General features: G+C 46.4%; 2 protein-coding genes across 8 annotated transcripts in view; one reads left to right on the top strand and one right to left on the bottom strand.

Moving 5' to 3' along the window:
• Positions 1 to 4394, bottom strand: part of LOC147349807 (protein FAM169B-like) — a 97287-nt gene extending 92893 nt beyond the window's left edge. For both annotated transcript variants that reach the window (XM_086365378.1, XM_086365377.1), the window contains exon 1: positions 4345 to 4394. In XM_086365378.1, the coding sequence (XP_086221504.1) occupies positions 4345 to 4375 (31 nt within the window). In that variant the 5' untranslated portion in view covers positions 4376 to 4394. The remainder of the gene's footprint in view (positions 1 to 4344) is intronic.
• An 8008-nt stretch (positions 4395 to 12402) lies between these two features.
• Positions 12403 to 14308, top strand: part of PGPEP1L (pyroglutamyl-peptidase I like) — an 83374-nt gene continuing 81468 nt past the window's right edge. For 2 of the 6 annotated variants that reach the window (XM_086365386.1, XM_086365387.1), the window contains exon 1: positions 12404 to 13324. In XM_086365386.1, coding sequence (XP_086221512.1) covers positions 13291 to 13324 — 34 coding nt within the window. In that variant the 5' untranslated portion in view covers positions 12404 to 13290. Of the gene's footprint in view, positions 13325 to 14308 lie in introns of all 6 variants that reach the window. The other 4 variants (XM_086365385.1, XM_086365388.1, XM_086365389.1 and 1 more) reach the window with 4 other exon arrangements.

The following is a 14308-nucleotide window of genomic DNA, read 5'->3' on the forward strand; positions in this document are numbered from 1 at the left end:
CAGGGAAGACTTGCCCCCGGGAACTGAGACCACCACTCCCCAATCTGCCAGATCCCTGTTCCTCTGAGAGGACACCTCTACACTTCTACATTTTGGGTCTGATGAATATTTGACCAAAATATTCATCAAAATGGCTGATGAATATTTAAAATTATTTTGACGTGTTTTGCTAACATGAGTTCATCTCCAAGGAACTGGCTCATAGAATATCACCCTCCTGAGCCTCCGCTTTGGTTTTAGGGTCGGGGGAGCGGGGCAGACATCATCCCCATGAGAGGTCCCTTTCTCTGGGAGTCAAACCACCACCAATTTAAACCCTAACACTGCCACTTACTAGACAGGTGACTAGGCAAACGACTTATCTTTGTGCCTCAGCTTCCTCACCAGTAAAATGGGATAAATTAGTATCTACCTTTACTATTTACTATAAGGATCAATTAGGCTTCCCTGGTAGCTCAGTTGGTAAAAATCTGCCTGCAATGCAGGAGACCCTGGTTCGATTCCTGGTTCAGGAAGTTCCCCTGGAGAAGGGATAGGCTACCCACTCCAGTGTTCTTGGGCTTCCCTGGTGATACAGACAGTAAAGAACCTGCTTGCAATGCGAGAGACCTGGTTTCGATGCCTGGGTTGGGAATATCCCCTGGAGAAGATCCCCTTCAGAAGATCTCTTGGAGAAGGGAATGGCAACCCACTCCAGCATTCTGGCCTGGAGAATCCCATGGACAGAGGAGCCTGACGGGCTACAGTCTACAGGGTCACAAACAGTTGGACACAACTAACCCCAGCACAGCACAGGAGGATCAATTAAGGTAGTACTTGGAAAGGGCTTACAGCAATACTTGGCAGGCAGAAAAGTGCTTCTAAGGCTTAGTTTACCAAAAATGACTTCAGGTCTCCTCCACCGAAAACGCGAGGGAACAGTCACCTTCCTGCACTCATAACCACCTCCTCAGCCTGCTCCCTCTTCTTTTCCTGAAAATGTTTCAAAAACAGCAGCTGTGCCTGGCAGCCCTCAGGGTCCCTGACCTCGGACCCCCTTCCCTGTGGCCTCCCCACCCCAGCCCCTCTTCTGAGCCCTGCAGTCAGCCCCTGCCCACCTCCCTCAGCCTCAGGCCCTCCCCACAGCCCCCTCTCAGGTTTCCAGAGCTTCTCCCTCCCTGAGCCTAACCCTCCCTGGGGAGACGCCCTCCCCAGACCTCCATCTGCTCTGCTCCCTCCTCTCAGCATCAGGGGTTCCCGACAGAGCGCAGGGCCAGCACCAACCTTTCTAGATTCCTTGCCTGCTCCAGAGTCAGTGTCTGACTAACTCTTCCGTGTCTCCAACCGGAAGACGCTGAATAGTTCTGAAGTTGCGTGTTTGGACTGACCCTCCCAGAGTCAGTCCCTTTAGTGGCATCACCACGGTCCCTGTTCCCGCAACACAAGCTTCCTCCTTGCTTGCTGGCTTTCCTGTCTCCAGAGCTCTGCTTTTGTCACCATGGCAAACTGTCCAGCACCTAACTTTGCTAAACTGGAACTCGAAACTGATTTCCCAAATGGAGATCATACAACAGATGATTCTCACAAACACTTCAATTATTTGGGTAAACTTGGATGTGCTAAGTAGCTTCAGTCATGTCTGAGTCTTCATGACCAACCCTATGGACTGTAGCCTGCCAGGCTCCTCTGCCTATGGGATTCTCCAGGCAAGAATACTGGAGTGGGTTGCCATTCCCTTCTCCAAGAGATCTTCCCAACCCAGAGATCGATCCCACGTCTCCTGGGTCTCCTGCATTGGCAAGCAGGTTCTTTACCACTAGCACCACCTGGGAAGCTCCGCAAATGGGGGGGTGGGGGGCAAAAACAAAGCACCTTGTCTGAGTCTACTGAAACTTTTCCCAGAGACCCAGCAGTCCACTCTGATGAATGCAAGGTCTCATCTAATCCTCATGAGGCAGTTGAAGATCTTATTTTGCAGATGAGGGAAGTTCAAGGTAAAAGAGGACAGGAGTAACAGGACTGGGTTGTGTCTGACTGTCTCCTTTCTTATACTCCAAGCTAAAATGACAGCAACAGATGGTCTGTTGGAACCCAAGAAGGCCTTCAGTATCAGAGAAATTAAAAACATACAAATGTTCAGAGAGAGAGAGAGACTGCATGTGTGGTCCTCGAATATGTCTTGAATTATTGAGGGTAACCCCCACCCCAGACACACCTTTACTAAGGAACATCATCTAGATACAGAGGCAACTCTCATGGGAATGTTACATACCCTTTCCCTAGCTTTTCATGCTAGAACTAAGTGGGGACCGGCATACAGCCTTATCTGAAAGCAACAATTCTCAGTCTCATGCCTCCTTGCTAAAAGAAAAAGGATTCATTCCCACATAGGCATGGTTGGCTGAAGCCCTTTTTGGAAACGGGCTATCAGAGCTTGGGCACGGATTCAGCTATGTAGAACTCCCATCCATTAGAATCTAGCACATGTGGGAATGAAAAATGTGCAACTGCTGTGTGTCATCTGGGCCATCAGCAACCATGAAAGCCACAGCAAACGCTGACATAAATACAGGAAAATCCTGAAGCCGTTTAGGCCAACTGCATTTTTCCAGAAGATGAAATGACCATTACTTTTCCCATTAAAATGGAGTAAAGCTGGGTAGAATAAGCAGGTCTAAGGCATCAGCTGGGAGGAACTCTGACTCAGGGCACCACTCTGAGAGGGAGGGGAGGGGAGAAAGTCAAACTGAGCTTTGTGTGCAGACCTGCTAAGCATTTAAAATACATGAGGTATTTCTGTACAGTAAGTCCCCAACTGGGCAAAGTCTCCTCCATTTTGCAGGTGAAAAAGTTGATATCAAAGGAACAAGACATGTTCTCTTCTTGCCCCAGTTCTCAAATAGACAGGCAACAGCACTCACTATCAACCAACCTTCCAGGAAGCACTACAGAAAAAAAAAATCACTTCTCCTCCTTCTAAACCTAGAGACAAAACCCTTCTCAATCTCTAGACCAGGACAAACTTTTCACAGGGAATGTCACTGATTCATACAAGTGGCGGTGGCCACCGTCCGTCCTTAACTCCCTCATTTGAAATCTGGAGAAAAACAACTCAGTCACAGCTTTGGAATGCAAGTTATAAAAACAAGTAATTCACCGCTGCTGGCTTCTAATAAAAGGCAAGGAGCCTCTATAAGACTGAGTTTTCTCTTACAGAGATGTGTGGTGGGAGAAAGTGACCAGTCTGCGTTCTGACCGCACGTGGGCGCAGGGCTGGTGAGAGGGCGGGACTGGACTCGAGGAGGCCTTGAGCACTAGCCACCGGGCCCTTCCTGCCGCGGGTCCCCGAGGAGACGGGGAAGGGTGCAGAAGAGCATCCACCGCCCCTGTCTATGCCTGCGCCCATCCACACTCTCCTTTCTTTGAGGGTAGCAGGAAACGCTTTGGGGTATTTGTCCTGCTGCTGCTGCTGCTGCTGCTAAGTCGCTTCAGTCGTGTCCGACTCTGTGCGACCCCATAGACGGCAGCCCACCAGGCTCCCCCGTCCCTGGGGTTCTCCAGGCAAGAACACTGGAGTGGGTTGCCATTTCCTTTTCCAATGCATGGAAGTGAAAAGTGAAAGTGAAGTCTCTCAGTCGTGTCCGACTCTTCGCTACCCCATGGACTGCAGCCTACCAGGCTCCTTCGTCCATGGGATTTTCCAGGCAAGAGTACTGGAGTGGGTTGCCATTGCCTTTTCCGGGGTATTTGTCCTAAGTGCTCTCAAATTTAGAAGTCACACGGTTTCGCCGAGTTCTCCGGAGAGAGGGCGGGCTCCCGGGCGCGCCCGCCACCCCAGGCCCCCCGGCTGGCCGGCTGGGCCGGGGCCGAAACTGACAGTCCCCGAGCGGTGGCCACAGGGGCGCCAGCCGCCACCCTAGACGCTTTATGGAGCTCCCCCGCCCCAACCGTGATCTTCTTAGGCCGCCGAGGTTAAGGGAAGGCAGAGAGCTCGTCAGACCCGCGGGTCCCCGGCAGCCGGGGATCCTAGGAACGGTCGGGAGGACGGTGACCGAGACCCCTTGGTGGGTGCGCCTCCGGTCGGTGGGCGCTAGAGCCCCGCGCGCCGAGCCCCAGACCTCCCGGACCTCCCGCTGTCTCGCTCCGCGGCGGCCACAGGTGCGCGGCTTGCGGCGCCCTGGCGCCGACTCCGGGGATTTCCCTGGCTGAGCGCGGCGCTCGGTGTACGGTCTCGCTCTGCAGCGCGGGGCCCCGGAGCGCTCGGACCAGCCCAGCCATTGAAACCCGATACGCGGGGTGGGGCCCACGCGGAGGCCGGCGAAGGAGGCGGGCGGGCCGGCGGCCGGGCTGCCCGGCGCCCCTTACCTGCGGCTCCGCGGGCGGCCTCCGCGTCCATGCTCCCGCGCGCGCCCTGCGCCCCGCCCCGGCCGGATCCCCAGGGGTGCCCCGCACCGGGGCCCGCGGCGGCCCCGCCCGCGCCCTGAATTGCCCGGGTCCCCATGGCCCCCGCCCCCTGCCCCGGGGCTATCGACCTGCAACCTGTCTCTAGGGGCCCCGGCTCCCTACACAGTTTGCACAGCGAGTTTGCACCACTCATCAGCACCTCCGAGGAGTAGTGAGTAGTTAGTATCCCTCTGGGGCTTCCCTGGTGGCTCAGATGGTGAAGAATCCTCGTGCATTCCGGGAGACCTGGGTTCGATCCCCAGGTTACCCACTCCAGTATCCTTATCTGGAGAATTCCAAGAACAGAGGAGTCTGGCGGGCCCCAGTTCACGGAGTCGCAAAGACTGGGACAGGACTGAGCGACTTTCACCATCACACACAACTATTCCTGTTGGAAGAGAAGCTGTTCGCAGCCTCACCTTCTCACCAGGGCCCCTGGGTCCGGCACCCCACTCTCTGGGCCCCTTCCCACTTTCTTCTACTATTTCTTTTTCTGTGGGCAAGAATCCCTGGTTTTATACCTTCTTGAAAATGTATACAGTTGAAAGGACGCTCAAAGACAACGAATGACACTCAAAGCCAGGGCATCAGGTAATTTTTTCTGCCCATTTTTCTGTTTCTTTCCTAACAACTGTAAAGTACTTTTTCTGATAACTAATAATTTTATTTATTAAATATTCAAGCTTGTACTCACTTAAGAGAGCAAAATTCAATGAGAAGCAATTGCTTCTGTACTGTTTCTTTTTGGCCTGTTGCAGAGTGTTTTTTGTCAGGGTGATTTTAAAACGCCAGTGGCCTTGGAACCCAAAGGCCTGTGGCCAGTCAGCTGGCACCCCCCGTCTTCGGCTGCAGCTCTGGAGTTTGCCCTTGGCCTGGCTCCCTCCAGCTCCATCCTCAGCTTTTCTGGCCCTCTGCCCCAGGATGGGTCTAGAGTTCATTTCCCTGCTTTCTCCCTGCACCCCAGCAAACACTGGCTCAGGGGAGCCTCTTAGCTACTCCCCGCGGTGTAACCCTACCTTTGTAGCAACCCACCTGAGGAAGACCAAGGGATCCCCAAGCAGAAGATGAAAAATGGCCCCAGTTTTACTTCCGTTGCATATCACTGCAGAATCTGATGTGTCCAGAGCTGGAGGCTCCCCTTAGAGCCACCCTGACTCGTCTCTTGCAACTGTGAGATTTCATTTTCCACAATGATGGAAACACAGAGCTTCTTGAGTGGTAGCATTTCAGACACTTATCTCCTCCTAACACCTCCTTGTTTTCATTCAATGCACGTTTGTTAGGTTCCTACTATGGGCCTTATGAGGCTTCCTGGTGGCACTAGTGATAAAGAACCCACTTGCCATCACGGGAGATGTAGGAGACCCGGGGTTGATCCCTGGGTTGGGAAGATACCCTGGAGAAGGGATAGGCTACCCACTCCAGTATTCTTGGGCTTCCCTGGTGGCTCTTTCCCAGATGGTAAAGAATCTGCCTGCAATGTGGAAGACCTGGGGTTGATCTCTGGGTTGGGAAGATCGCCTGGAAGAGGGCATGGCAACCCACTCCAGTATTCTTGTCTGGAGAATCCCCATGGACAGAGGAGTCTGGCAGCTACAGTCCACAGAGTCACAAAGAGTCGGACACAACTGAAGCAACTTAGAGCCTATACTGTTCTAGATTCTAGGGATTCAGCCATGAACAAGATGGACAAAACCTTGCCCTCATGGAGGCTACTTTATGGGCAAGAGTGGGCAGGAGATAAAGAGAACAGAATAGTACATTAAATAAGAGCTAAGGGGGAAAAAATAGAGAAAGGGGATGGGAGGAGGGAAAAACCATGAGGAAAATGAGCAATGTGGGAAGGGAAAATGGCCAAGGCTACAGCAAGTACAAAGTCCCTGAGGTGGGAAGAAATCTCTTTTTCAGCCCCTGTGCCTGGTGGAGCCCCTGATAAATCAAGGATGCTACTTCAGCTGTTGGCCCATAGGGCTAAAGATTTATTAACCCCTGCTGCAAAACATACAGTGTTTGTTTGAACAAAACATGTTCAAACATGTTTTGATACCTTGATACCTTTTTTTGAGTTTTTGTGTTGTTTTTAAAATTACTTACATGGTTACTTACTGAATTCCTGTTACTTTTTTAAAAAGAAAGAGCTGTAAACTGAAAAGTTCCCTGCTTCTCAGCTGCTTATTCAACTTCTGTCCCAAAGTCAGAGCTCAGTCAAATACTTCTTCTCCTTTATAGTTTCTGAGTGTTCTGTCTTGCTTGGGTGGGCTGAGACCACCCCCAAATTAGAAAGAAACCCTTCTACATTTGCTTTCAGTGTTTGTACTATTTGGGGTCTTTAGATTTGAATTTTAAATCCAACTAGAATTTATTTATGTATGTAGCATAAGGAATACATCTCACTATAGCCAATTGTTCCAACACCGTCAAATGGTCCGTTCTTTCCTCCACTAATTTTAATTACTTCCTTAACCATTTATTAAATCCCTATATACATTATGACTCTTGCTTTATTACTCTTTTTACTATTTCTACAATAGCACACTGTTTGAATTACCACAGCTTTATCATTTATTTAAATATGTGAGAGGACAAACTTTCCCTCATCAAATATTAGAACCAACTAATTAAGGATTGAGGTTTGATGGAGATTGTGCCTAGTTTTGAACACCGACTTGCAGAATATTAACAGCTTCAAACTTTTGAGTCTTTTCATCAAAGAACATAGCACACCTTGGCTTAGTCAGGACTTTTACTTTACTCTTACCTTTTTTTTTTCTTTTGGTACCAAAGTTCTACAGTTCTTATAAATGGATCTCATATATTTCTTGATAGGTTTATTCCTATATATTTCTGATATTTGTTGGCTATTTTTAATGGCTCTTTCTTTTCTTCAATTACATTTACTAATCGGTATTGCTCGTATATAAGAAAATTGTTAGCTTGGGTAAATGCCAGTCTCATATCCAGCCAGTTTTATGAGATCCAGTAGTTTTTAAAATCAATTATCACAGAATTCCTAGGTAGACAATCAGATAGTCCGTAAATAAGTTGCTGATTTCTAAACCATCCTCAAACCTACTTAGCCACATGGCACTCACTTTTGACACCAAAATTGCCCTTGACTCTAACAAAGAAAAATGAAAAATATTGTTCATATATGTAAACTGGAAAATAGGGGCCTGCAGCATGCTTTCAGTATGTCTTCACTTCATTCCAGGAGGTTGTTAAGCACGCTGCTTCGTCCTTCAAATGGCCTCAGTCATCTACACAGGAATTTCCTCAGTGTTAAGCACACAACTGTTCTAGCCATTCCCAAAGTATTTGTGAAATTTGAAAGAAAAATCCAGTATTTAAACAACAGGGCTAGGGAGGTATTGGATTTTAAAAAGAAACCAACTGCTGTAGCCGCAGTTGTCACTTTTCAGTCAAGAGAATGTAGTCCTTAAAAATAAAAGAAAAAAAAATCAAGACTTAGCAAAAATCAAAGGAAAAATACAAGACCGAGGAAAATTATCCACAGACCTTTCTCCTATAAAATGTAAAAAAACTGTTTGAGGATGGTTTAGAAATCAACAACTTATTTATAGACTATCTGATTGTCTACCTAGGGATTCTGTGATAATTGATTTTAGAAACTATTGGATCTCATAAAACTGGCTGGATTTGAGACTGGCATTTACCCAAGCTAACAATTTTCTCATATATGAGCAATAACCAATTAGTAAATGTAATTGAAGCAAAGAAAGAGATTTACAGTAAAATAGATTTACAGTCTATCACAGCAGACTGTCAGAAATTTTAAAGCATTAGTTTTTAAGCTATTAATTCAAATTTCATAGGTGAAGTTACAAAAACTATTATCTTTCAAACCAGTTTCCCATGGAACGCTAAGATAATCCCAGCATTGTTATATGGTCTCTAACATACCAGTTTCCTAATTGTTTCAAAACAGTTTTAAATGGTTGTTTCAGAATGTTATAAAAGTCTCAGATTTTTTATATTTAAATAAGTAAATGTCATAAGCATTTGAGGGTGAGGCTTTAGTAGGAAGGTTAAAAACATAAGTACATGGCATCTGAACTCTCCCCCAAAATGAAGCACAGCTTCAGGATTCTTTCTTACCTGGGTGGTGGAGCCAAATCTTGCCCGGCACAACCAGTAGTTACACACATGAGTGAGAAAAAATATCAGTTGATAACTGCTTCAGAGAGCTAATTCCACAGCAGTTAAAAATCATAAATGGTACCATTTTTGAAAACAAAACTGTCTACCATATTCATTCAGAATGCTCCTCTAATTTAACACCTGGTGAACCTAACAAAAAAAGAGAAAGCAATGGGTTTTTGATGGAACATTCTGAATTACTTAATCCTTGTTTTGATTTTAATTAAAACCTGCTCACTTAACTGAAAATGTGTTCATGTATACCACAAGGTCACTTTACCCCCAGCTGTGTCATGTTCTGTATAGGAGAAAAACTGTATTCTCAGGCAGCGTTTGGCAAACTGCAACATACAGCCCCTACCCAGCCCACTGCCTGTTTTTGTGCAGCTTGTGGGCTAGAATAATTTTTACACCTGTAAATCGCTGAAAAAAAGTAAAAGGAGAAAAACAGTTTGTGACACACGGACATTAAAATTTCAGCATCCACAGATAATTATTGGTATACTGCCACACCCACCATTTGCATAAAATATTATCTGTGGCTGCTGGAAATACCATGTGGTCCACAAGCTTAAAATATTTACCATCTAGCTTTACAGAAACTGTGTGTCCACCCCTACCGGACTAAGATGAAAAAGCAAAGTGATAGGGAAGGTTGAGTCCCCAAAGGCTACCTTAAAAGAGTGACATTTTTCAAACTGCTTTGACAAGAGGCAGTTTGGCTATCAGTTCTATGTCTTATGGTAGAGTAAGTAGCTGATCTGGAAGCAGTGATGTTTGACAGAGGAGAGTTATTATTATTTATTATTAAATTATCATTATTATTATTATTATCTTTTTTCTTCAAACAAAAGTTTATTTTTTTAATTTTATTATTATTATTATTTTTTTTTACTTTATAATATTGTATTGATTTTGCCATACATCAACATGCATCCGCCACGGGTATACACATATTCCCCATCCTGAAACCCCCTCCCACCTCCCTCCCCATACCATCCCTCTGGGTCATCCCAGTGCACCAGCCCCAAGCTTCCTGTATCCTGCATCGAACTTGGACTGGCAATTCGTTTCTTATATGATATTATACATGTTTTAATGCCATTCTCCCAAATCATCCCCCTCCTCCCTCTCCCACAGAGTCCAAAAGACTGTTCTATACATCTGTGTCTCTTTTTCTGTCTCGCATACAGGGTTGTCGTTACCATCTTTCTAAATTCCATATATATGCGTTAGTATACTGCATTGGTGTTTTTCTTTCTGGCCTACTTCACTCTGTATAATAGGCTCCAGTTTCATCCACCTCATTAGAACTGATTCAAATGTATTCTTTTTAATGGCTGAGCAAAAAATGGGCCAAAGAACTAAATAGACATTTCTCCAAAGAAGACATACAGATGGCTAACAAACACATGAAAAGATGCTCAACATCACTCATTATCTGAGAAATGCAAATCAAAACCACAATGAGGTACCATTTCACGCCAGTCAGAATGGCTGCGATCCAAAAGTCTACAAGCAATAAATGCTGGAGAGGGTGTGGAAAAAAGGGAACCCTCTTAACACTGTTGGTGGGAATGCAAACTAGTACAGCCACTATGGAGAACAGTGTGGAGATTCCTTACAAAACTGGAAATAGAACTGCCTTATGACCCAGCAATCCCACTGCTGGGCATACACACCCAGGAAACCAGAACTGAAAGAGACACATGTACCCCAATGTTCATCGCAGCACTGTTTATAGTAGCCAGGACATGGAAGCAACCTAGATGTCCATCAGCAGATGAATGGATAAGAAAGCTGTGGTACATATACACATTATTATTATCTTAACCACCAGTGCTTCTCGCTGATTTATTTTCTCCACCTCCTAAGAGGAATTTGACCAGTTCGATTACATCTCGACTGAAGCGACTCAGCAGCAGCAGCAGCAGCATTTATATCAAGTGTACAAAACGTGTTGCAAGAGTTGTCTGTGTCAGAGACAATAAACAAACCTTTTAAATCCTTCTTGCTTAAGCAGGAAGTCACAACTTGCCAATAAGAAAATTAAAACAAACCTCACAGCGTTGTATGTTTGGTTCAAAGTGAGAAATATTTCAGGTCTTGGGATAGCGTCATCTTGGCAACCCCGCGTGTACTCCCTGGTGAGAACACCTGCATATTGTTGCTTGCTTTCCCATTCACTGAGAGAGGGTCACACCTCGTCCTCTTAATCCCAGAGTCAAATATGATTACAAGGATTTTCCTCTCGGGAATCTAACTTGTAAGGAGGATCACTGTGCTTTTTGTTAAACAAGACAGCTCTCTTTAGTTGCCTTGTTCATTCTCAGGCTTACTATATTTCATCGGTCTAAAGATTGTGTTTGATATTGGTGACTGTTGGGAACCATTTGTTTTACAGTTTAAAAAGTGCAGATGTCAGACCTTAAATCCATACTTCTCTGAATTGTTCTCATTTTTGAGAGTGAGAATGTGTGTGTGTGTTTCTCCCAAAGGGGGATGAATACAATCAGACATGTCACTGTGGCTAAGTCAAAATGTATGTCTCTCATTTTCTTGTTTATTGATTATAAAATTAGAGAAAATTTTAGGATATAAGAAAATAAGTGAATTATGGGAAAGTGAAAATTCCAGGACATATTTCAGTTGCAGTTGAAATAGGAATGGCTCATGTCAAATCCTGGAAAATAAAAATTGCGGCCTCATTATCAGAAAAGTAGAGGAAAGTAGCATTGTTAAAAATGGGCAGTCTTAACAGCTGAGGAGTTTATTTTGAGGCATGATGAGTTGACATTGGTAAACACAAGTTAGATACCCAGACCTCGTTAGTTGTGTTGATATCAGAGTTTGACCTTGGCAGTAATGAACTTTACAAATATGGGCATTTCCAGTGATTTAATCTCTTCATTTAAAAGTGATGGACAAACCCTTCTGCTAGAAGGACTAGTTGAGTGACCTGAACCAGGGGATCCGTTTATCAGAGGTGGGGGTGGGAGGCGTGGAGGAAGATAAAACATCAACAGTGAGAATATGAGAAATTGGTTACTACTTTAAACTTGGATTTTTGTAGTGTCTGTGTTAATCTCAGAATAAGGTGACATGCAAAGCCCTCTGTATTTCCTGCAAAACAAGGTCGCCCCAGCTTCCCAGAGCAGGCAGGGAAAGGCTCCTGGGGGCAAATGCCACTTCCCACCTGTTGTCTGCTGTAAATAAGCCTGCAGCCCACACCAGGGGCCAATTAAAAGGAATGTCCCATCGGTTCAGTGACCCAGGAAGGCATCAGGTGGAGTCTAGTTTGTTGGAGTGATCCCAATTAAGTAGGGGTGGAGGTGTACTTTTTTTGTTTGTTTGTTTTTAATCAGGGAGCCAATTAAGATGAAACCTCAAAGTCACACCCTCTATTAGGGAGTATTCTGAACTTGGGGAAGCAGTGTGATGCTGGGGGACATGGTGTTTTACTGGCTTTCCCTGGATGGAGCTTATGATGGCCTCACTCAGATGTGGAAAAAGAATTATGGTTTGTTTGTTCATTTTTTTTTTTGGCTGTACTACAGGCATGTAAAATCTTATTCCCCAGCCAGGATTGAACCTGTACCCCCTACATTGGAAAGGCAGAGTCTTAACCACTGGGCCTCCAGGGAAGTCCTAGAATTATGGGTTTTGTACCTCTTGTTAGAAAGCTTTTGTTAAAAAAATATATATAAGTATTTTTAATTTTTAAAAAGTTATCTTTTTTTTTTAAGTAGTTTATTCTGAAAGGTCAAGAAGTTTCATGTTTCATGACATGGCTTCTTCAATAGAGGAACTAGTCCCAGGTGTTAGCTCTTCTGGTTACTCGGACAATTTAGGAGGAGAGGGGAATGTCCCTAGAGCCAGGAGGCAAGCCCAAGCATTTCGCGGGGCATGAAGCTAGTCTGGCGCCCTCTTGGGCGCTGATCGAAGTCGGAATGGGGGTTGGTGAGACCCCAGCCAGGGAAGCCGGCGCAGACTTTCTGGCTATGTGAGCCTCTGCCCCCAGGGCTGCGGGAGGGCTGGCGACAGTGCCGGGCGCTCTCTACCCAGGAAACGGTGCTGTGACCGCCCCCTTTTCGCAGAAAGGAGAAAAGAGTGGGGAGAGATTAACTGGCCTGAGGACGCACAGTTTATAGACGGCAGGTGCTTTCAACCATCCTTTTAACCATAAGCTTCATCTGTGGTTTTGGCCTGTTTCTTTTTCCTTTTTTTTTTTTTTTCTCACATATTCTGCAGAATCAGTTTCGAGAGTTACCATATTTTATCAAGCCGCGGTCTAAACAAACACCTTGTAAGTGTCCCCGCCATCATGACTTGCTGGGGCTAACCGGTGGCAGCAGATTTTAGCTCCCGCCCAATCCCAGTCCCATGCAAACTGGGACAGCTGGTCACCAGACTCGCGTCTGAACATAGCAACCAACAAAGTGACCCAGAACCAGGTGGCTGGAAAGACCGTGGTGCCGCTCTGACCCTCTGCCTTTCTGTTGCTGCAGGCCCCGTGCCCAGAGCCGGCTATGTCTGCTTTCAAGAGGCATTGTTTACACCCTCCTCCCACCCCCAGAGTCTTCAGCCTTTCAGGGCCCCCCAAATGCTGCAGGGTGGTCTGTCCCCATCCATCCAAGCCAGAGGCCAACACCAGCGGGGGCCTGCCTCTGACCCGCGCAGGCGCACAAGCGCGCTCCCCACTCTGGTTCCATGGATTCCCGGTCCAGCTGCGTGGTGGTGACCGGTAAGGCGACTTTCCTGCTTTCCACTTGATGCTGCCTTTAGCTTGACCGTGGAATGCGCTCTTGCCTGATCCTGGTCATAAATAGTTCCCTCGTGGGGGGCGCGGGGGAAGAGTGGCAACTGGTGGTGCCAATAATTCCGGAGGGAGCTAACTTCCTGCTATGCCCTGTTAAAAACAACAAGGAGGGGACGGAGAGGCGTTTCTGCTTCTGCAGTGTCATTCACTTCAAATAACCCTTGAGTGGCATACACAGTGGTGCCCTCATGTGGCTTAGACCTTTGTCCTTCAGCCCACGGGGGTGGGGAAGCGGAGGCTGGGGCCCCTGTGGCATCTACTAGGGGTGCAGCTGTTAATAGGCAAAAGGAGGGGGAGCAGGGAACCCAGAAAGAAGGGGGCAGTGACCACCCCAAGAGGGGCACATAGCTCCCCCGCAAACTGGAGACTTTCCAGCCACTCGGAGAACTTTCGGCACCCTCTGAGAGCCACCAGTTAGACTTTGAACCCCAGAAGGAATGGTAGCCACCCACTCCTACCTTTTACCAGCACATTTGAAATCCACCCCAGACACCCCCAGTCATTGTCACAGCTGGTCCCTGGAGGGCTTGTTTTCTTCACACAGCTCTTTATTTTTAGTCAGTCACATTTGGCATATTTGAAGTTTTCTGAATTGTGTGGATGAAGGAAATAAGAGACAAGGGTTCCTGTGTGTGTGGGAAATTGAACGTTACCTATCTTAATATTTTCAGACTATAATCAAACTCTTGTTAACCTTCTGAGAAAAAGAAAGTTCTTTCGAAAACCTTTTCTCTCCCTTGTTCTCATTTGTGTTATTTTGGGTATTAGAGATTGGTTCAAATTACCCTTGAATTCCTAAGGACATTATAACCTGATAAATGTGATACTTGTCACAAATGAAATCTGAATGCTGAAGCACCAGGGAAGGTCTTAGACTCACATCAACGACCCCTGCCTCTGTCCTGTCAG

The sequence above is a fragment of the Bos grunniens genome, chromosome 21 (assembly GCF_055505025.1).
Source record: "Bos grunniens cultivar Pamir isolate PY7600 chromosome 21, Bosgru_T2T1.0, whole genome shotgun sequence".
In the NCBI taxonomy this organism is placed as follows: domain Eukaryota; kingdom Metazoa; phylum Chordata; class Mammalia; order Artiodactyla; family Bovidae; genus Bos; species Bos grunniens.